This window comes from Oryzias melastigma, linkage group LG24 (genome assembly GCF_002922805.2).
Source record: "Oryzias melastigma strain HK-1 linkage group LG24, ASM292280v2, whole genome shotgun sequence".
Lineage (NCBI taxonomy): Eukaryota > Metazoa > Chordata > Actinopteri > Beloniformes > Adrianichthyidae > Oryzias > Oryzias melastigma.
The window spans coordinates 3,628,101-3,650,988 of record NC_050535.1 but is presented as its reverse complement, the minus strand read 5'-3'; the positions used below and the strand labels follow the sequence as shown (position 1 = coordinate 3,650,988).

Here is a 22,888-nt window from a genome sequence, read left to right as displayed (position 1 = left end):
GTTTTCGACTATATTTTCAAAAATTAAGTAAGTTTATTTTAATTTGTAAAAAATCTGGCAATGACCAACAGACAGCACTTTTAAAGCCCAATTTATAGAGGTCAACAACCAAAAAGAGTTGATTTAGTGTTTGGTTACCCTTTAAAGTGAACCAGAGCTTGTTTTCTAAGATAATCTGGAATCTGGTACACTCTGACTCTTTCTCAGTCTTAATAAGAACAACTGGACCAAACGGTCACCATAGCAGGTCACCATTACGGGATGTATCAGAGTAGGAACTTAGTAACGATGGACAAACGTGGAGCAACAGTGACACACAGCAACTCATTGAAATGTGGTCAGATGACTGCAGGCTAAAACAACTTTTAACATGATGCACATTGTTTCTCACACTGTTTTCCTGACAATCTATATGTCAGAGACACTTATCAGCGTACCTTCTTTAATGTCTCCTTGGTAACCGCCTTGCAGCATGCCTCCGGCGTACTAAAGACATTGATACAGACGGTCAAAATTGGCCAGCGAAATATATAGAGTTTAAATAAGTGAACTATCCCAACCAGGATTGCAAAGCAAAGGACTTCCATTATTCTTTCCATCATTTATTTGCTCTACCCTTGGAATTCCTGGCCAATGATTGAAGAGGTCCTTAGTCACACCACCCACCCGCCCAACGGGTGGATGTTGGGCGGAATTGAGGTGGGGTGTTGGTATGATTAATGTATGTATATTGCTTGTTTCTTTGTGTCTTTTATATTTTTACATTTTTGTTCTTCTTGATTTTATGAGCAGCGCTTTGAGCTGCCTCAAGGAAATGAAAAGTTGATTGATTTATTGATGGTTTGGTTTTGACGACAGTCTAAATACAGATCAAACCCAAGGTTTACAACTCAATCTGGACTAAATTAAGTGGACTTGGTCCAGACCAACTGACTTTTCCTGTCTTAATATACCCTGAATTAAAATGAAAAACTGAAGTGCAGACTTGTTCAAATATTTTATAACTAATTACCAGTATGCCAGAAAAAGAGACATTTTCAACGTCTATATTCCCATTTTAAACTCTAACCATTCCCTCCTTTAAGCATTGAGTCACACTGCAGAAGTTAGTGATTTTTTTTTTATTATTATTCATTTATAGGTCTCCATGCACAAATCTATATTTACATGAATAAGGACTAATGGTTCTTCCTGGAAAAGCTTCTAAAACTGAACGGCACTGAGCCAGCAGGCTGTCCTGGACAAGACAATTCAGATCAAACTGTTTTCTCTGAATGTTAGCTTAGAATTACGGAGGGGCAGAATACTTCCACACCTTTTCTGAAACATCACAAAACTCAGGTCAGGTGAACCACAGATCAGCTTATGTAAGGAAAGCTCCTATTTTGAAGAGAGACTTATAAAGGACCCTAATAAAAGTAGGTTATGTGATGGAGACACAAAAAGAAAGCAGCTTCATTAAAGTCCTAAAGCTTCTTAAAAAAAGATATGCTTTACGTTCCACAGAAAATTCATAAAATCCCTTTAAAGCCAGAAGCTTACAAAGTCTTGCTAAATTCCCTTTAACTTTTAGATTTACACTAAATTCATAATTCAGACTCTGGAAATAAGTGCACTGTTTTGCAAATCGATGTGTTTTCTCTGAAAACAAACTAAAGTTCTTCCACTGAAGCAAACAGGAGTAAAGTGAGATGAAGTCTGGTTCATGTTTCAGCTGGAACCTTAAATTGTTGCTGCCAGAATAGTGGAAGCAGCTCAACTTTGTCAGAAGAATAAAGCAGATACCAAGTGTTGGAGCGTACTGTTAAGTTTCAGCCTTTAATATACCACTTAAACTTGGTTCGTTTTACTACCTCATGGTTGAGTCCAGCTCATCTACACTCTCCTTCTCTTCAGTGCTCTTCTTTCGGCTTATTGCTTTTTTGTACAAATGTTTGGAACACTTTTTTAGGTGGATGGGTATTTCTTCACGATCTAAAGCTCCTGAGTTCCTGACCTTGTCCCTACGGACCTGACAAGTCCCGCTGCTTCCTTTTGATGAAACCGTTTGGCCTCTGAACAGTTGTGCTCGCTGCTGACATAACCCCACTTTACTGAAAAGGATAAATACGTCTCCCCTGAAGGCCTTCGTGAAGATGGCATAGAGAAACGGGTTAGCGCAGGAGTTCAAGGGATAAAAGAGGACCAATAAAATTTTGGATTTAGAGACCGTGATCAGGGGTCGATCCAGAACAGCCGACATGGCGTAGAAGGAAATGGGTGCCATGCAAAGAAAGTCAGTGAAGATGAGGACCGCCATGCGTTTGGCAATGTTGGTATCCTTGGATCCAGAGTGATAGTGGGGGTTACGGACTGTGCAGTAGATCTTGATATAGCAAGCACAGATCACAAAAAAAGCAATAATGTTTAGAACCAACACGGACAAGATGTAGATCTGAGCAGCTGTGGACTGAGTGTCCATTGGGAGACAGATGCTGACCTTCTGGTAGCTGCTCACCCCAACCAGCGGGAGCACAGCCAGAAGAAGGCAAAAGATCCATCCACCTAACATCACCACCGCTGCATGGTACAGATGTAGTTTACGATCCAGCCGCATAGCAAAAGTGATGGCGTACCATCTCTCGAGAGTAATGACTGTCAGGGTGTAGACGGACAGCTCGCTGGAGAAGACTGTAAAAAACCCAGCAAGTCCACAACCAGGACTGGTCTGCCAATCTATGGCATGGTTGAAGTATTCAGACCTTGTGTGGAGATCTACAGATGCTATTAGTAGCAGGTAAATGCCCATGCACAGATCTGCAAAGGCCAGGTGGCACATGAGGAAGCGGGAGACTGAGAGCTTGTAGTGGCTAGTGAGCAGTACCAGGAGAACTACCAAGTTTCCCAGCACAGCCAGCAGACTCACAAACCACACAGACACTCGCAGGAAGCCAAATCCCATGATATCCTCACAAGGATTGAACTCATCAGGTGCTGGAGCACATGCAACCTCCTCCCCTTCCTCACACACCACGTAATCATAACGACTGTCAAAATCATGGCTGTTGTCCTCCTGGGGGTTCTTGAGGGTTTCTCCAAAACCAACTTCATCATCAGACTGCCCTCCGAAGTATGTGTGGTAGAGGAGGCTGCCATGGAAGTCTCCTTGCCTCCAATCTTGATGGATCTCTTGATAATCTCCATCGCTTGGCTCCTGGGCTACGGGGGGTTCCATAACACCGTCTGCATGAAGAGTGGGGATGCGAAGGGGACCCACGGAGCGTTTGTGATGCTGATCATAGAAAGCAGTTAAGTTGCAAATGATGTACTCCAGGAAGCTGTAAAATACAACGTTAAAGGTAATTGATCAGATAAAAAATAAGGTTGAACACCATATTAGAATTCAATTCTCAATTAGTAGATCCAGAAAGAGGATTTATTGTCCATTGGACTTGTCTTTGACACACCCTTCCTGTGATGGTTCCCCTTAACCCTTGTGTTATCCTAGGCATGTTTACTTTAAATGTGGGGTCATCTGGACCCCACAAGGCAGCGTGCTGAACTTTTTTTTTCAAGGATTTTTAATCTTCACTGGCGTCCGGTGCAAACATTAAATCCTGTCCACCTTTGTCATGGGAGGGATCACACATCAATATGAGGGTCATCTGGACCCCATGAGATAGCACAAGGGTTAAGCCCAATGACAGGATAGAAAATCCTGAGTTGATTCTTACCCTCGTTTCTTTTTCAGGTTTTTGAAACCGCAGCAGTGGCTTGGGTAGGTCAGATTGGCAACAGTGAGATGTTTAAAGACCTTGATGGGGGGCAGCTTCTTTAGAGTCCAGGTATTGCGCACCTTCAGTTCCCGCAGAGACTCCATACCCTTGGTGGGCAAAGACATAATCCCTGTCATAGACACATCCCTAAAAGAGAAAGACAAAAAATACCAAAGAAGAAAAGAAAGTCTCCTGAATACCTCAACTGTCAAAGAGATGACATGATATCTATAAACATTTGATACAGATCAGAGATGGGCAACTCCAGGCCTCGAGGGCCACATTCCTGCATGTTTTCCAACATACCTGGACACACTTGAGCCAGGTCATGAGTAGGGCTTGGATATCTGGAAATCATGCAGACACAGCGGCCCTCGAGGTCTGGAGTTGCCTATCCCTGGTATAGATACAAGTAAGTTGGACTGGCAACACACAGAATAAGGTGTCAATAATATGGTAGCTTTCATAAAACAACATGAGTTGATCTTTAAGTTAAGATATTCACTGAACAGAGTACAGCAAAGGAAAGTTTCTTAGAAACCCGGAAGATTTAAAAAAAAAAAAAAGACATCCTATTATAAGCAATCTAAACGATGGTGGCGGTTCTACCATGGTAGGGGTCTACTTTTCTTATGAATTTAGACCCCTATGAGTCCTGTTCTCTACTGGCACACAAAAGACAATCTTTTGAGTGGAATGCGGACCTTTAAGATAGTAATGCTTCACAGTAGCTTTGTGAAATAGCTTATTGTCACCAAAATAAATAACTAGCTATTTGGATGCTCTTATAATAATGAATATGTTCAAGTCTGGACTTTGGGGCAAACAAAACATCAGCAAGTATGAGAAGACTAGACGTGACGAAACCGGAGGTCTCAAAGACGGAATAAACAGCACCCTCCATCTGTTTCCTCGCGTGACCTCCATAGGTCTTCATCTCCAAGTAATTACGTATGGTATTTCTTGGCCCATGTTAACCAGGTCAAAGTGGGACAAAGACGATAATGGACGGAGCTCTGAACCAACATCCTGTTTAAGTCCACTAGTGTTACATTCCTGCACTGGAAATTATTCCCTTCCAGGTGGGGATGTTCTCCAAGTTGTCTTTTGCTTTCTAGAAATGTCCTCAACCACAATTCTCAGTTATTGGATAATTGGATAAAATAGCAGAATGCAAGACAGACTGTTTTCATATTTGCTAACAGCTGGTCCTTTTTTTTGTCCCATTTGCTTTTCTCACTTCCTTGTCTTCGGTATACTTTTTCCTCTCGTGGGAGTCTTTGTGCAAAGCAGCACAGACCCTGCAAGTGTCTGATTTTGTCATTTCCAGATGTTTAGCTCATGACCTCATTAACGTGGCTCACTTAAAACACTTAAACAGAGAAAGAAGTCATGTTCCGATGGTGCCCAGAAAGTGGATTAAAGCCATGGCAGTAACCATATTTCCTTGGCATCGTTGTGGCCTTTACGTGAAGAAGAAGTACCCAAAGAGACAGCAGGACCACAGAAAAGTCTGATGGTCTTTGGCCATGTTTTCACATGATGTGTCAGGTTTCTTGCTCACAGCAGTCCAGCTGTGGTACGATGATCTTTACTTGATCCGGTCTTGCAGACATGTTTCATCCAGTCTGCAGGTTTTGAATGAGGACATTGCTGAAGTGTTAACAAAGCATGAAAGCAGGCCAATAAGCTTTATCCCTTAACGTATATGATATGTCCCTCAATAGTTAGTTGAATGACAATATTACACTGCCAGACATAATTCACCTAAAATAAAAACGCTCCTTGTCTACACAATAAATGATAAAACATTGGAGGCGTGAGACTTTTTAAATCATTAACCACAACCTTGTGTTTCAGCATTAGGACTATTTTAGAAGGTAGTAATTGTTACAGAGGGGCAGACCCATGCAACCAGGAGTGTAAGTACCACTAACACATTGTAGGCTAGAGATGCTATGCTTGATTGTTAGGGTTAGGGTTGGGTCGGGTGGGTAGCCGACATCTTTGTAGACCCCTTGCGACTGTTGTATGTGGACCGGTCCCCGCCTCGGGCAACGCGACGTGGGCGGAGCGCATTGGAAACACTTCGCCCCGGTCAACTCAACTCAACTCAGCTTTATTTATATAGCACTTTCACATAGCAGATAGCTAAAACAAAGTGCTGAACACTAAAAACATAAAAGACAGTCACACTAAGACAAGACAAATAGATAAATAAAACAATAAAATAATAGAAGCAGTAAAATAACAGTACAAAACAGCAGCAGTCTCAAGATGGGTTAAAAGCCAGGGCATAAAAATGAGTCTTTAGACGTGTTTTAAAAATGGACAACGACGGTGCTTCTCTAATAAACAATGGCAAAGAATTCCAGAGCCTGGGGCCAGCAACCGCAAAGGCCCTGTCCCCTCTGAGCTTACACCAGGACCTCGGTGTCTCCAGAAGGAGCTGGTCAGCTGATCTAAGGCATCGGGCCGGCGAATAAGGAGAAAGCAACGGCCAATCACAACACACAGTCGTGTGGAAACTACACCTATCGGTTTTCATTTACTGCTACTGAGGGAATCCTGGTTAGTTTCTATTCCTCCACTTAGTAATCTGCTTCAATTCAGCGGGTCATTCAAAAAAAAAAAAAAGGTTGGCGAAAAACGTGAAAATAGTGTGAAGTCTAATGCTTCCATTAACTTTGAATAGGCTAAGATCAGCCTAAACGTTCACTATTCTGAGGGTAAACTAACTCAGATCCTCCTTTCTAAGTTCTCCTTTATTAGCTAATAGTAATAATTTACTTGTGAAAAGTCACATACTTGTTTTTCAAGCTCTGCTTTGTACAATTGTAGCACAACAGCTAGTAGGCATCTCGCCCTATCCAGTATGGCGTTCAACTTTGCGTATTCGTAACAGGCTAGCATGACAACCAAGCCAAAACAACTACCATATTTTCCTGACTATAAGTCGTGTTTTTTTTAATAGATTAGCCAGAGGTGCGACTCATATTCAGGAGCGACTTATTTGTGATTTATTTCAAAACATAAATAGGCTTATTTATTTGTTATTGTCCCCACTAACAACTGTCCAAAACAAACTTAATCTCTCAACATCATTTGTGTCTTCTGTGCATTTTAAACGAGATATACAGTCAAAGCTTTCATGTAGGGATGATGCTAAAAGATGGCTTCTCCAGATGCAATGGGAGTGTCTAGTTTATTAACACATTTTTGGACAAGCATTAAATTTGACGCACGTCAAGAAGCAGCGGAATCAAATTTGACGCATTAATCACGTTCGCTGACGACGTCGGGCTTGTTGAATATGTTCACAAATGTTGGACTTCTCTCTTAAAAGTGCGACTTATACTCCGGTGTGACTCATAGTCCGGAAAATATGGTAATTGGATACCCGTGCCTAGCAGCCTAAGGCCCCAGGTGCCTCCCAGCGCAACATTTGCCCTCAAGTTTCTGATGAAATGTCGAATAAGAAAGAAGTATAGCGGAATCAGTTGTTACCAGTTTTTGAAACCCCCAAAAAGCTGAAAGCACCAGGTGCTTCAGTTGGTGATTATAGCAGAATTCAATGACCTCCTGGACCCAACCGCCCTAATCCACACACAGAGAAAGAATCCAGGTGACACCCCGACCAGTGACAAAGTGAAACTCTGCCTGAGCACCAACCCCTCCATGGACCGAGGTCCTTGACAGACAAGAGCCAACCACTTGACTCTAACTGGGGTCTCCATTTTGGACTCTTACCTGTCGGGCTAAACGAGGTCGCACCATTTCTCAGCGAAATATGTCTTTTGGAATAGATTTTGGTAAAACACCTTATACTCACTGAATTGTATTATTTGATTCAAACATCCCAGAAATGGGGCTGCACGGTGGCGCAAGTGGTTAGCGCTCTCGCCTCACAGCGAGAAGGCCCCGGTTCGAATCCCGGCTGGGACCTTTCTGTGTGGAGTTTGCATGTTCTCCCCGTGCATGCGTGGGTTTTCACCGGGGACTCCGGCTTCCTCCCACCGTCCAAAAACATGCTTCATAGGTTAATTGGCAACTCTGAATTGCCCCTAGGTGTGAATGTGAGAGTGAATGTGTGTGATTGAGGCCCTGTGACAGACTGGCGACCTGTCCAGGGTGTACCCCGCCTTCGCCCTTCAGTAGCCAGGATAGGCTCTGGCACCCCGCGACCCCGAAAGGGAAGAAGCGGACAAGAAAATGGATGGATGGATCCCAGAAATGTCTCCAGATGTTCATTTTTTGTTTTGCGGATTCAAACATTTCACATCACTGATGGCAAACCCTTTTGGACTATGTAAAACCACAAACAATTTTTATAAGAAGATAAACCTTTATTTTTACAACACACAAAGTATTGAAAATATACCATTCAAGTATGCATTTTAAGATCTGACATACTTACAGAAGCATTGGGCCGCTGATGGTTCCCACAAAAGCTCTGTCATCGATGTTTGTCAAAAATGTGTTCCGATGGAGGTCACTGTGGACATGAAAGTAGACGTTTCAGCAAAGGTAAGTCACATTTCTAACATGACTGTCTGTAGAAACATGATCAAAAAGCTCATGTGGTTGGTTTTTATTGAACACTCCACCGTCCTACACATCCCCCCAAATGTAATCATGATAATAGTCGTGTGAGGAGTCCGTTTGTCTTGGTCAGCCTGTGCTGGATCAGTTCGCCTCAGAGGAGGTCTGGCTCCAACACAAACACACTCACTGGTGACAGACTTTAATTGGACTCTTGCACAGACCTTGGCTGAGTGTAGGTGTTACAAAAGAAATGAGGGCTCTTAAATTAATATAATTAATGTCTCATATCCTGAATATGCAGGTTTCTGGACCAGAGGGCAGAAAGAAGATAAAACAGAACAAAAGCGAGGAACTGTTAGTCGTGTGCAAATGAGACTGATGAAAGGAGAGTCATGCACACAGAGAGACCAGAAACTCAAAGTAAATTAAAAAGACTTACTTGACGGACTTTCTGTAGTGTTTTAGAAATATTTTTCTTTCGATAAATCTACTTTCTAATAATCAAGAGCCTAAAAAATGAAGATGAAGAACAAGCTGTTGGTTCTGCTAGAAAAGATCAAATCGAGGTTTTTCATGGAATTCAACAAAGCAAGATGGCTTATCTTTACTTGTATTTACATGCTAAACACAAAACCAGAGCCAGCTCTGCTTCATTTGAGCCTGAGAGCTACAAACAGCTAAAAAATCTCTTCTGAACAGTTTTGAAAACAGATTAAGGGAGATACGACCTGATGATAAATTTTAATTTAAAACAAAATCCGAGTTCTGACCTTCTTTTACAAACAACTATAGAAATAAAGGTGAATATGTCCTTTAAAGTCCAACTCCGATTATCTTTTGATCTATTTTCAAAGCGTTCCCAGTGGTCTTTTAATTAGGATTATGCTTTCTTTAGCCCAAACCTAAAGCCCTATTGTTTTTTTAGGACATCGTTTCTACAAAATGGCAGTAGCTTGATAGAAAAGTTGTGTTGCTTCTGTGTTGCTAGGAGCTTATAGCATCACAAATAAGCTCTTTTTCAAACTGCATTTTTGTCTGCTCCTGATTTACACTGATTTGGGTAATAAAAATACGAAGAAATGCCATTTTAGCTTAATTTTCTCAATATATGTCCTCCATGAAGTTTTTTTTCCAGAAAAAACAAAAAAATACGTACACTTGATCCAGCTTTGTACCGTTAAAAGCATGATGTTGTATCTCTCTGAAGCCGTTTCCATACAGCATTCTGTAACGAAACAATTTTGTCGTATTTTTCAGTAGACGTTGAATAGAAATAGAAGCTATAAAAATGATCTAACTTAAGTCAAGCCAGACCTTCTGACTTTTATACCATCTGACACCAATGTGTTTCAGATTGGTTGTGTACTTGTGTGTATTTTTCAAGCCTTTCTGAGTATTCTGCTGTTCAGATGAACTCACACTGTCAGCATTTCACTTGTGATACCGCGGAAGGAGTTTGCTGGGATCTCAGTGATGTGAGGATGATCAACAATTTCCCTGGAAAGAAAGAAATCCAAAAAAACTCTCATTGAAAAGTAGCAGCAGAAGTAGGACACAAAGCTGTAAAATTCGGCCTATATGGTGAAAAAACGAAGAGTTGCCCAATCGGCTGAAGATTGAAGATTTAGTACAAAAATATAACGGTCAATGTGTCAAGCAAAACGGCTAAATTTAGCAAAAATGAACACTAAAATGTAATCAATAATTTATAATAATACAAACTTACAGTATAAAGTTCATGTCGTTTGAGTGGATGTTGCTCAGGACAGGAAACAGTGTTAAGCCTGTGTTAAAAATCCCTCTGAATAACAAAAAACATGTTAAAAACATTCAAAAAAGCTGAGAACTTTCATGTCTTTACATCAAAATGTTGCCATTTTACAGAATAACAATACAAAAAACAAAAACAATTAACCGTTAAAGGCTTATATGAATATATGATGATTAAATTAATAAACTTTACAGAAAAATACTTACAAGTACTTGAGATTTGGGAGAGTTTTAAAAGCTTCTGGGTCTAGAAACTTCAGATTTTTTGTGTTCCGAATCTCTCTGAAAGAACAAGCACAAGTCAATGATTGCTCCCTAAAACATTAATATCCTTGATATCAGGTTGTTTAAGCCTAACTAGTAGTGCCAAAAGTACAACTAGTTCATAAGTGAAAGCAAAAAATGTTAACAAATTAACTAGTAATGTTTAAAAGTGTGCACTAGTTTACTAGTGGGCACTATTTGTGCTCAGCAGTTAACTAGAAACATTCTTTAAAGACCACTAGTTAACTAATTACGAACAAAATGACTACAAATTAACTAGTAAGACTTACATAGTGTTTACTAATTAACTAGTGAGACCAAAATATCATATTGGTTTACTAATGACATGCAAAATGTTAACTAGTTGACTAGAGCACTGTATGTAAGTCTTACTAGTTAACTAGTGATAAATAAAAATGGCACTAGGTAACTAGTGTTGTGCGGAACGCCTACTAGTTAACCATGGGGCTCAATATTTGCTTACTTGTTTATGAGTGCATCCTTGTAAAAGTCACAGGTAAACAATTAAAATATTAAATGTCAGCTAGTTCACTGTTGTGAACTAGCTGACACACTGGTGTGCACTAGTTTACTAGTGGGCATTATTTGTACTCACACTAGACCACTATTTAACTATTTACATGCACATTTTCTACAACTTAGCCATTATAAGTTGCATACAGCTAAGTAGTTTGACCACGTTATCATACTAGTTTACTAATGACATGCAAAATGTTAACTAGTTAACCAGCGAGCTGTATGTAAGTCCTACAAATAAACCAGTGAGAGAGAAATTTGCACTAGCTAACTAGTGTAGTGCAAAAAGGCTACTAGTTAATTAACTAGGGGGCACAATATTTTCTTACTCGTTCATTAGTTTATCTTGTTAAATTCACTAGCAAACTAGTAAAAAATTAAACAGCAGCTAGTTAACTGGTAGTGCTTAAAGGTGTGCACTAGTTTATTAGTGGGCACTATTTGTGCTCACACTAGACCACTAGTTAAGTAGTTACATGCAAAGTTGATTAGTATGGCTTACAAACCGCTCACTGGTTAACTAGTTTGATCAAATATCATACTAGTTTACTAGTTACATGCAAAATGTTAACTTGATGACTAGTGAGCTGTATGTAAGTCTTACTTGTAAACTAGTGAGATTGAAATTTTGCACTAGTTAACTAGTGCAGTGCAAAAAGCTTACTAGTTAACTAGTGGGCACAACATGTTCTTAGTTGTTCACTAGTGCATCCTTTTAAAAGTCACCAGCAAACTAGTGAAGAACGTAATCACATTTTTGGCTGTGACTAGTTAAGTAGTTGTACTTTTAGCATTACTAGTTAGGCTTAAAACAACCTAATATTAAGGATATTGATTTAATGAAAATAAATCTTGCCATCAGGCCTTGGACAAAAATCATTGTAGAAACTTGCCTATCAACATTTGAACTCACATTTGCGCTTGTTCACTTGGACTTTTGAAAGTACCTTCGATGTTTAATTTGCTTGAATTTTGCATCTTTCATTTCAAAGATGAGTCATTCAGTTCTGTTTTCAGTTTATTACATTTATCCTAAGAATGAAGGTGCTTTGAAATGTTGCTCTATCTTGGATTCTGCGCTCCAACAGCAAACACTGTCCGACTCGAGCCTTTATGCCTGACAGAAGGAAACCTGAAAGAAACTTGTTTATTCTGCCAAACCACACCAGTGAACTGGAAATGTGTCCAAAGCACAACCACAGAACACAACCCTCCACTAGCAGTTCAGACAAATTCCCGCTGAGACTAACCGAGATCTGGAATTTGGCAGCTGCGACAAGGAGAATTAAGATACAATTAAAAGCCAAATAAAGCTTCCAGTCGAGGAGGACTGAATTCATAGCTGCACTTTAAAACTCCTCAGACCTTCAATACCATCAATACATATCTGGACATGATGAGTTGCAGAGGGTTGCAAGTTGGAACAAATCCTTTACATAGACAAGGTGTCTTGCAGGAATATATGAAGTGCTGGAAGGTTTTCTACTGGTCCAGCAGGAGGCTCAGCCATAAATCTCTAAACCTTAATTAAGAAGTAAGTCCACCATGCTAGACATTTTCCCCTGAGCGGCTCTAACAAGAGCTGGGAAGAGGGAAAAAACAAGAAAGAGGACAAACGGCGTCTTCCTTTTCCTAACATGCTTATGAGAGCTAATGCAGCTCAATGGTGAACGCGTTCATCGCATTGAGCATTCTTATCAAATCAGCTTTTAGGGATCCCCAAAGACTTATCTTCCTCAGCCCCATAAATTGGTAAAACGGCGCTGCAGCACCTTGATGAAACGCAGGAGGGGAGAACAAAATAAGCTCCTAATGTGTTTCTCTCCTGCCTCCATTTGCTGGCGGCCAGCTACAAAATTAAGCGTTTTTTTTCCTCTCTGGAGAGCAAATGGAACGGCTTAATCAATAGAGATCAATGGAGAGTGTGCCCTTTTGCTTTAGTTACTCACATGTGGGTGATTTTCCTCAGGTTGTAAAAGGCGTGCTTGTCCAGCCTCTGCAGCATCACGTCCACTGATAGATATCTGAAAGAGATAAAAACAAAATAACCAAATCTGCAGGACAGAATGTCCCCATTATGAAATATCAATGCAATTTTGGAGAGAAATGGAAGCAGATCTATCTTGTAGCTTGAAGACACTGTCTGTAGTTATAGATAATTCATATTCGCTTATACTATCGTACGGTTTAATGCACGTGTCCAAGTCAAGGCCCAGGGGCCGGATCCGGCCCTCCAGTTGATTTTATTTTATTTTTATTAATGGACCGGTGTCATCTTGGGCTTATTTCAAAGTTGTATAATTTTGACAAAATATATTTTTATGGAGAGTAAAATATTGAAAGTTATTTAAGTTGATTTATTCTGGAATAATATTGCGGCCTTTTCATTATTCATAATTATGTTACAACGTTACAGTTTTAAAAATGATAGTTCTGCTAGCTTTTTGGACTATTTTGGCATTTAATAAGATTTTTTTGTTTGTTTTTTTGGAAGGTTAGCTAATATTTCAGCTACATGCTAGCTGTTTTGGCTAATTTGAGCTTTTATCCCTTTTTTTTTTGTCCATTTTGGACTTTAGTTATTTTTTAAGCTACTTGCTAGCTGTTTTTTTGTATTTTCCTAGGCTAATTTGGTATTTAGCCAATATTTTAGCTGCTTATCAGCTTCAGCGTTTTCAGCAATTAGCTTCAGCATTTTTAGATATCAATTTCAACTTCTTCAGCAGCCAAATTCAACTTACAGCATTCACACTAGCATTACCGCAAATAATGATATATATTTATTTGATAATTATGTTAAAAAGTTACGGTTTTAAGTCTTTTAAAAAGTATCTTTAGAGTGTTCAATAAATGATGATCATGTAAGGTGGGTTTTGGATTTTGGCCCCCTGTGCGATTGAGTTGAACGTAAACCTGATTTTCATGTGATAATAATACATTTTCTTTCTAAAAAAAAAAAGAAACAAACTAAATGTACAACAAACTGTAATTGAGCCAAAAACATTCAAAACGTCAACAATTTTTGATTTTTAAACCTCAGAATCAAAGAGAGAAATCCACTCACATCCTTGAGATGTTGACCATGCTGGAAAATGCATTTGCAGGAATGGACGACAACCGGGTCTCAAACAGCCACCTGGTTAAAGACACACAAAGAGATTTCAGTTTTACTTCATCCATCCATCCATCCATTTTCTTGTCCGCTTCTTCCCTTTCGGGGTCGCGGGGTGCTGGAGCCTATCCCGGCTGCTGATGGGCGAAGGCGGGGTACACCCTGGACAGGTCGCCAGTCTGTCTCAGGGCCACAATCACACACCCATCCACTCTCAGACACACCTAGGGACAATTTAGAGTCACCAATTAACCTATGAAGCATGTTTTTGGACGGTGGGAGGAAGCCGGAGTCCCCGGTGAAAACCCACGCATGCACGGGGAGAACATGCAAACTCCACACAGAAAGGTCCCAGCCGGGATTCAAACCGGGGCCTCTCGCTGTGAGGCAAGAGCGCTAACCACTGTGCCACCGTGCAGCCCAGTTTTACTTCAAAAATGTTCAAATTAAAAAATACTGGACTGTACCGGACCAGACCGCTTGGTGGAAATGAGGCTTAAGTGTCAAGCAGGGGGTATTGGGACCCATTTTTAGTCTTTGGTTTGACTTGGCCATGTACTTTAACTTACAACCTTCCAGTCCTAGACCAGACACTCTAACACAAGGCCACTGAGCCGGATATGTATGATGCATGTCTGAGTTTTGATGTTCAATAGAGCAAGAAAAGCTGTTTTAAACTGAGTCAGGTCCATTTATTTGAGATTTTTTTCCCATTAAATTAAATGAAATTAAATGAAATTAAATTCCATTACATTACATTACATTACATTTTAAGTATTTTAAACTAAGTCAGGCCAGATTGATTTTTTTTCCTGTTTAATAAATTAAACTAAATTTGAAGTATTTTATTATTTAAAACTAAATTAGGGCAGATTATTTTAGATTTTTTCCTGTTTAATAAATCATAAAATCAAATTAAAATACAAACAAATGCTGTTACTGACTTCTGTTTCTGATGTTCTTTATGTTTAAATAAACTTGATTTTGTACCAAGTAACTGAACAAAGAAACTGCAATCTAACAGCCAAATTTTCCATTTTTATTCACATTTTTAGTCATCGTTACCCTTCCGCTCTCCTTAGCTTGTTTACATTAAAGTGCGCTGAACGTTTTTTAACATTGATTTTGTCATGGAAGGAATCACACATCAATATGTGGGTGGAGTCATCTGGACCCCAAAGAGAGCGGAAGGGTTTTAAAGTAACTGACAGGAGTGTTGCTGAAAAGTGAAAAGAGAAAATATTATCAAATTACATTATTTTGCTTTTAAATCCTTGGATTAATAAACTGAGACCAGCCCCTAGTGGTTGTTTAAAGAACTCCACCTTAATTTGAATAACTGCTCCATATTCTTTCTTCACATTGATTGTCCTGGAGTAAAGTTGTTTTAGGTTTTTGGTCCAAAATGTGCAATTCTTTCTGAAGTAAAAACTAGAACAGAAAGACTCAACAAAAAAGCTGGTCTCATAATATTTATTTTTGTAAGTAAATCCACATTAAAAAGCAGAAGCTTCAAATTAAGCTTCAAGGTGTTTGTGCTTTCTTTGTTCACTTGTTTTTAAAGTTATACGAGACTCTGCTGAATTTCATTGTTTCAACCTTGAAGATCTTTAAAGGCACAAAGATTTCTTTCAATATTCTAACAAAAAAAAATGTTTTTTCTTGTGGAGATTTAAATGCTTAAAATGGTTTTAAAGCCAAAGACGTTAAACAATGGCTACACAAAAGTCAATTTAAACCAAAAATGTATGAAGAGAACTTTAAGAGAATCTGAATCCCACTCACACGGGTGGTGTGGGGATCAGAAAAACACACTTTGACAAACTCAAACAAACACAGGGACAAAAAGCAGATCCTAAACCCAACACCCCTGTTAGACCGTCAGGTATTTTCTCTGAGGACTGCAGGAGAAAACCGATCAGCTCATCAAGAAGGAGCAAAAAAAGCATCAACTTGTCTTTTTTAATTCAAATCACAAAGAAGATAAACGGGCTGGGAGTTGAATTTGAAGAGGTGGAGTCGTCTGGATTGGTGACAATAAAGCGTTCTTAGATGTGCTTCAGACCTAACCAGGTAAAACACTCATTAAAATCTTGCTCATGTTGAAATCCTCGCAGTTTCCACTGCATGTGCGATCCTTAGGCACACAAAGTGATGGTCGAGAAAGGATATTTCCAAAAAGCAAAGCTACAATTTAGGATTCTTCTTCTGTGCAGCGTCCCACGGCTCATGTGTTACCACTCAGGAAGCAGCATTAGGATTTCAGTCTGTTTTCTTAGAGGTTAAGAGACACCAACAATAATGAGCTCTCACTTGTTTAAAGTCCAACCCAAGACGTCTGAGGTTTCTGAAAGGTTGGGACCACTGTGTTCTCCCTCTTTACCTTGAAGTCTTTTTTCCGTCTTAATTCTTCTCAAATGGGTGTTTAAGAAATGTGCTGCAGAGAGTAAATATTATATTTAAATGCACCTTCCAGACGCCGGAGGGTGTCACGCTACCCAGGCCTTTTAGCATGTCTCCGACCTGCAGAACCCATGCACACCGTGCACATGGGCAGGCGTCTGCTTTGCGTTCACTTTTTGTTTTACTATTTCACATTTTCCTCGCAAAGAAAACATTTTAACTGAACTCTTATGTCGATAGCGGAATAAACGAGGAACATCTCAGAGGCCTTGTCAGTGCTAGGATGTTATGATAAAGCAGTGGCGGGCCGTGCATTTCACACGTAGGCCTTCAGTAGTGCTCCATCTGAATCAATCCAACCCTCAATAACTATTTTATGGCAATAAAACTTCTAGTGCAGGTACAACTGCCACACACACACCAAAAGCATAAAAAATAACTTGATAAAATTTCAATATTATGTAGGGAGATAGCAAAATTTTACTCACCAAAAATCCAGATTATTTAAACACAAAATCCATCCTTTCTATCCTCAAGAAGATTTCAATCACTCTGTTGTGCAGAATCCGTGCGTTTCGCAGATAGAAAGTGTTCCGTGGCTGTTATAAGCTGGAAAAGGCTGCATGCGGGAAATGTTCTGGTATTCCTGAAGCCTCTTGTGGTCCAGGAGGGAGACAAACATCAGTTTTTGTGATCGATCAAGGTCTGTGTCTGAAAAATAATATTTGCGCGAGGATTTTGCGCGGTGCGTTCAGGAGCCTCGTAGATTTCAGCTTCACTCCAGCTCAACGGAGTCACGGAACTCCTTTACCCGTGCCAGACAAAACTGTGCCACAACTTTACCCAGACATTCATTTTCCACCAAAAATCAGACGATCAGATGCTTTCCACTGGTAACATCTTCAAACCTGACACGCCGCTCCTCGGCACCTGTGTCCGTCACATAACGCAGAACCAGAGCGAGCTGCGAGCTATCCAATCAAAGCTCGTGAAAATGATGACGTTTCCGTGGGCCTTCTAGCTGGCCTAGCACGTGGTCTCCTCCAGATCTGATTGGTTGAAGCAACAGTTTGGTCGACAATTATTTTATGCTACAGGGCCCGCAGAACTGATTGTGAAGGCCTCCGGGCAGATTTCTTTGACCCTAGCAACAAATGGTGCTGCAATGTGATTGGTTAATGCTTAAATAGGAAAATACACGTCTGGAAGCAGCGCAGCCAGGGAGACAGCAATGAAAGGACGAAGACAGAGCATTTGGAATTATAGAATACGTATTCACGGAAATAAATAATAATTAATATCAGTCTGTGATTCAGATATTTTTAGGCCAGCAGAGAAGGCCTTGCAGGCCCTGACGGCCCGCCACTGTGATAAAGAGGGTTTCTCATTTACTGTAAAGATTCACTCAGATGAAAATGCTGTTTGTTTGTTTTGGGATCGCTCCACATCACTTTTTGACATTTTGGGTCTCCCCAACTTGGTGTTATGGAAACGTGCTGGCTATTCCTATTAAATCACGGGTCTCCAACCCTTGGGATGCGGTACCGGACGCACTACAAGACACAGTACCAGACGTGGTATGGGGTGCAGCACTTGACACGTTACCGGATGCAGTACTAGACATAGTGCCGGACATGGTATGAGATGCAGTACTGGACGCATTACTGGACAGGGTACTGGACGTGGTACGAGATGCAATACTACACACGGTACCTGACGCGGTACCAGACATAATACCGGACGAATTACTGGACATGGTACTGGAAGCGGTAAGGGACGCACTACAGTAAGGTATAAGGGACGCAGTCCCTTACCTAACGCGGTACCAGACGCGGTTCTAGACAGGGTACCTGTCACGGTACCGGACGCGGAACTGGACATGGTACGATACTCAGTAACGGATGCAGTACAGTACACGATGCTGGACTCTGTACTATACACAGTGCCAGATAACATACTGGACATGGTACCAGATGCAGTACTGGACACTTTACTGGACAGGGTACTGGACACAGTACCAAATGGGGTACCAGACATGGTACTGGACACGATACTGGACATGGTACTGGACACAGTACCAGATGAGGTACTGGACATGGTACCAGACGCGGAACTGGACAGGGTACTGGACGCAGTACTGAACATGGTACTGGATGCGGTACTGGACACAGTACTGGATTCAGTACTGGACATGGTACTGGACACAGTACTAGACATGGTACTGGACACAGTACCAGATGCAGTAACCGACATGGAACAAGTAACAGGTAAGGGTACTGGTATCGGGTCAGGGTTAAGGTACCAGTATGGGGTTAGGGGACAGTCCCGGTCCAGTCCATATCCCGATACCTGGACCAGTGTGCATCCTGAAAGTTGGGGATCCCTGATATTGTATCCATGTTTTTTCTATCTGTGTCCCGGTACCAAGCGGTCCTTGGACCGATATCGGTTCACAGCCCGCCGTTTGGGGGGGACCCCTAGTTTAATACGAACAGCCAGCACGCCAAAAAACAACAAGTGGGGGGCACCCAAACCATAAAAAAGTGGCTGGAGGGTGCCTTGACCATTCGTCCATATACGAGTTGGTAGTGAATGCATCGATGATCATGTTCATGTGCCATTTTTCTGGTCACTGAAGACGTAAATTGAACTCAAAATAAAATTCCTGAGTATTTAGATGTAAAAAATGCACTGGGTGGGGCCACAAGCTCCATGCTCCGTCCCAGGTGTTAAACTTTACAACCCTGCCACAATATGCAGTTAGGATTCTCTTCTTTTCCTCAAATATGCTCCATTCTACTTGGAAAAAATGTAATCCTGAATGCAACAAAAACTAAAGATCCTTGGCTAAAACAAATATGGATTAACATCTTAGGAATTTTAATTATCAAAATAAAAGTCTACTATTGAGTCCCTAAAGAGACATAAAAGTAAAAAATAAAGAAGTATAGTATCTTGTGAGCAAACTTGTGACCCTAAAAGGGTTGTAGTGGGTTAAGAAAAAGGATGGATCTTTTTCAATCCTGGTCAACAACTAAAATGTTAAAAAAAAATCCTCAGGAAATGATCACATCTAAATGCAAAAGATATGTTTCTAATAAGAAAAAAATAGAACTTTTATCTCTAGAACCAACATCTGAACCTGAAAGCTCTCCGTGGGACGGACTCCCTCTGGGGTCATCCCCTCAGAACCAAAACAATAAAAGCAAGCTCCATCTGCCGCTCAAACGACTTTCTATTTTCAGCTTGTTTGGCAGATATTTTTATCAGAAAAGTTGACTTTGCTCCGTGGTATGCTTTCATGCGTTCCGTCCTCCTGAAGGCTTCTGGGTAAACTTCGGGGAGGAATGTGAGGAAATTGCAGCGGACACTCCGGGCATGTGGACCCATGAATTGAAGCAGTGATCAGGAGATAATCTCATGTGATGGCTGCTGTTGGAGGCAACCCCAAGTGTTGTTTGGAACTTAAGTATGAAGGAATGTTCCAGAAAAGTGAAGGGTTGGAGGTCACCCAACTCAAGAGATATTTCTCGTAGCGGATTTGCTAAGAAAAGAATCAATTTGGTAAATTTGTTATTGACTTTGTCCCTCAAAAATGAAGAAGTTTTACATTCAAGAAAAAAAGAATAAGATTGGTAAAGGGTTAAATCTAAAACAAACATTACAGTACCCATTAAAACCTTGAACCACGTTACTATTTATGGCATATTTACACAATGTTTTCCATTTCTTGTCTATCAGAGGTTTGGATTTCCATCCCTCAAGACCCTTGTCCTTTCACTCTTCTCTATTGCATAATAATAATAATCCGTTTTTAAACGACTGTGACAAATTTCATTGTATTCCTTCTTAACCTTGTTATAAAATGTTGATTTATTTCCTATTTTTTGTCTCTTACTAACAAAAAGTCAAGAATTGACTTTTTTACGGTCTCTGGTGGGACTGAAAATGTTTTCATTGTTTCCTGATTTCATTCAGGAGGATTAAAAGTTTGTGTTGTCACTCTCTGGGGATGTTTTAGGTGTTTCGTCATTTAGTTTATAGATTTTGAGATTTATGTGTAAAGGAATACGGCTATGGACGTTTTTTTACCCATAATTCCAAGTGATGCAATTCCTATTGGACAATTCAACCAGCAATTTGATCATGCTAATTGAAAATGTGATTTGATCAGTTTATAACTCAGGTTTACAATATGAAAATGCATTTTTGCAATTTAGCATTTAATATGAAAAATTAAAATTACATTTCAAAATAAAAGGAAGCATTTTAAGTTGCCACGACTGCAAATTTTCATATTAAATTCCACTTTTAAAAAGTGAAACTTTGGATCAATTGACAAAAGTTCTTAAATTTGTTGCATTTTCACCAAATCACAATTTTAAGTTGATGGTTTTCTAAACTCAAATATTTAATTTGGAAACAAAAAATCATATTTTTAAATGTAGCAAATTACAGAATTTTTGCTTTTTGATCCAATATTTCACTTTTTACAGTGTATATTTTAAAATGCATCAAATATTGCCAGAATTGAATATTGAGTTTTCAGTAGTAGAATTGAGTTGCTTGGCATTTGTATGGAAATTCCTATGCAGAAAAGTCTTTCTATAAAGTTCCATTCAAGTTCAAATAAATTTATTATTCCAAAAGTTGTTTTGCAGCAGCAACAGATTGTTTTCTTGATTTAGGCAGAAATGATGAAGAAATTAGATTATTACTTTTTTTACTTTCATATTTAATATAAGAAACAGATTTTATTTTTTTTATTTTAACATTTCTAAAACAAATTATTAGCCACTAAATCCTGAAATCTGAACATTTTCCATATAAAAGTAAAAAAGTTTCCCTTACTTTTTCCAACTCCAACATCCATGGATGCTTCTTCTAATGATTTTTAGAGTTCTACCTTTCCAAAGCTTGAGTCGCTTTGGCAGAAGCGTTTTTACGCACACTTACAGCGTCTCGGTGCTCGCTGGAAACCTCGGGAGAGCATCGATGTCGAAGCAGGAGATGGTGAGGCTCCTCCACTCAGAGCATTCGCAGACGGCCGGGCAGGCGTCAGCCCCCGAAGCGGCGCTGCAAGCTGGGAGCGTGAGGAGCGCCAGCAGCGCAATCACCTGCATGCCTGCGCAGCTGGCGGACACTGCTGGCTGCACCGACGACCACAACAACACCCAGAAACCTTCAGTCTGAGAGGAACTCAGAGGTTCTCCTCTACCTGCCTGGAGCGAATCCTCAGGTGAGATATGTGGAGAGCAGATCTGTGCGCCTTGAGGCTGAAGGTGGAGATGCTCCACGGTGGGTTTGGATGTGGTTTCCAACTTGAGGGGAGGGTGGAAGTTTGGAGGCTCTCACCTCCTCCTTCCTGGAGCGGGGTATCCAAATGTTCCCTTTGGTCAAATATCAGCGGATTTTAATAACAAATCCTCTAATATTTTGACCTTGGTTGTGGTTATATGGACAGAAAGTGATTACAAGTGTGTTAGTTTTGTCAGAAAATCCAAATCCCGGCCGTCAGCATCTCCTGCTGCATTCATGAAACATTATAGACACTTTGTTGCTATCATTTTAATAGATCCAGTTTAAACTGAGTTACTTAGAGACATCATAAAAGCAGACTTTGGTTCCCTCTTTCCATACAGCACTGCCGAAGCCTCAATATTCACGAAATATATGTAAAAGTGACACCAAAAGAGGGCAAAACTCTCATAAGTGACTTTTCAAGAATGAATTTTTCCATAAAAATCTATGCATCATGTTAGGGAAACTCATTGAGATTATTCCTTAAGAGCAATCAGTTTATTTGTTACAAATAAAAGCTAAAAAAATGACAATTATTAATAATTAACTTAGGTAAAAAAAAAAAAACTGAAAAATATAAGTAAAATATTTTAAATGATTAAATTACTGATACATACATGCCATATGCTTATATTTGTTTATTTTGTTGATATCTGAGTCATTTTATAAATATACAAATACACATAATTACACAAGTTATGTTTATTTTAGAGAAAAATTGTAAATATATTACTATTTTTTCACATTAATAGTGTTTTGGCCTCTGCACAATATTATCAAGAGCTGTGGTAACAATTTAAATTCCCCTTTTTAGGATTAATAACGGTTCTGTGTAATATCTTACACATGAAAGTAATTCATAGATAAGATAAATCTTATGTTTGTGAATATGAATGATCTATTGTTTAGTTATTTATAATCTGCTGCTTTTAAAGAGCTCCTCTTTTTGGAATCAATAGTTCTTTTTCTTGATATTTTATTTTGAAAGTCTTATGTCATCCGAAGTAAATATAAATAAATGCTTACATTTCAAAGTAACTAAATGAAAAGATAAATCTTATTTTCGGCAGAAAAATAAACATATGCAATCTATTTGGACTTTATTATTGTATTTATAATAAATAAATATAGAATATACGGGTTTAATATTTTTTATTATAATTATTTTTATAGCAAAGATTTTTTTTAAATTACCTCTACA

General features: G+C 39.6%; 1 protein-coding gene across 1 annotated transcript; it reads right to left on the bottom strand.

The window, feature by feature from the left end:
- Positions 1–1,124: 1,124 nt before the first annotated feature.
- tshr (thyroid stimulating hormone receptor) lies at positions 1,125–21,735 on the bottom strand. The gene is made up of 10 exons (XM_024290416.2): positions 21,343–21,735; positions 13,936–14,007; positions 12,821–12,895; positions 10,278–10,352; positions 10,027–10,101; positions 9,720–9,797; positions 9,457–9,525; positions 8,173–8,250; positions 3,714–3,902; positions 1,125–3,317 (listed from the first exon to the last, which is right to left on the bottom strand). Exons 1-10 carry the CDS (start codon positions 21,507–21,509, stop codon positions 1,850–1,852), a joined length of 2,346 nt encoding a protein of 781 aa, XP_024146184.1. The 5' UTR covers positions 21,510–21,735; the 3' UTR covers positions 1,125–1,849.
- Positions 21,736–22,888: the final 1,153 nt, after the last annotated feature.

What these genes read in the sequence shown, in the direction of transcription:
- tshr (XM_024290416.2), bottom strand. Translation starts at nt 21,509, where the DNA reads ATGCAGGTGATTGCGCTGCTGGCGCTCCTCACGCTCCCAGCTTGCAGC. An exon ending in GGTACAAAGCTGGATCAAGT is followed by an intron (nt 8,251 to 9,456) that starts GTACGTATTTTT and finishes TCATGTCCACAG; the next exon opens with TGACCTCCATCGGAACACAT. An exon ending in ATCAGCGGCCCAATGCTTCT is followed by an intron (nt 3,903 to 8,172) that starts GTAAGTATGTCA and finishes TTTCTCTTTTAG; the next exon opens with GGATGTGTCTATGACAGGGA.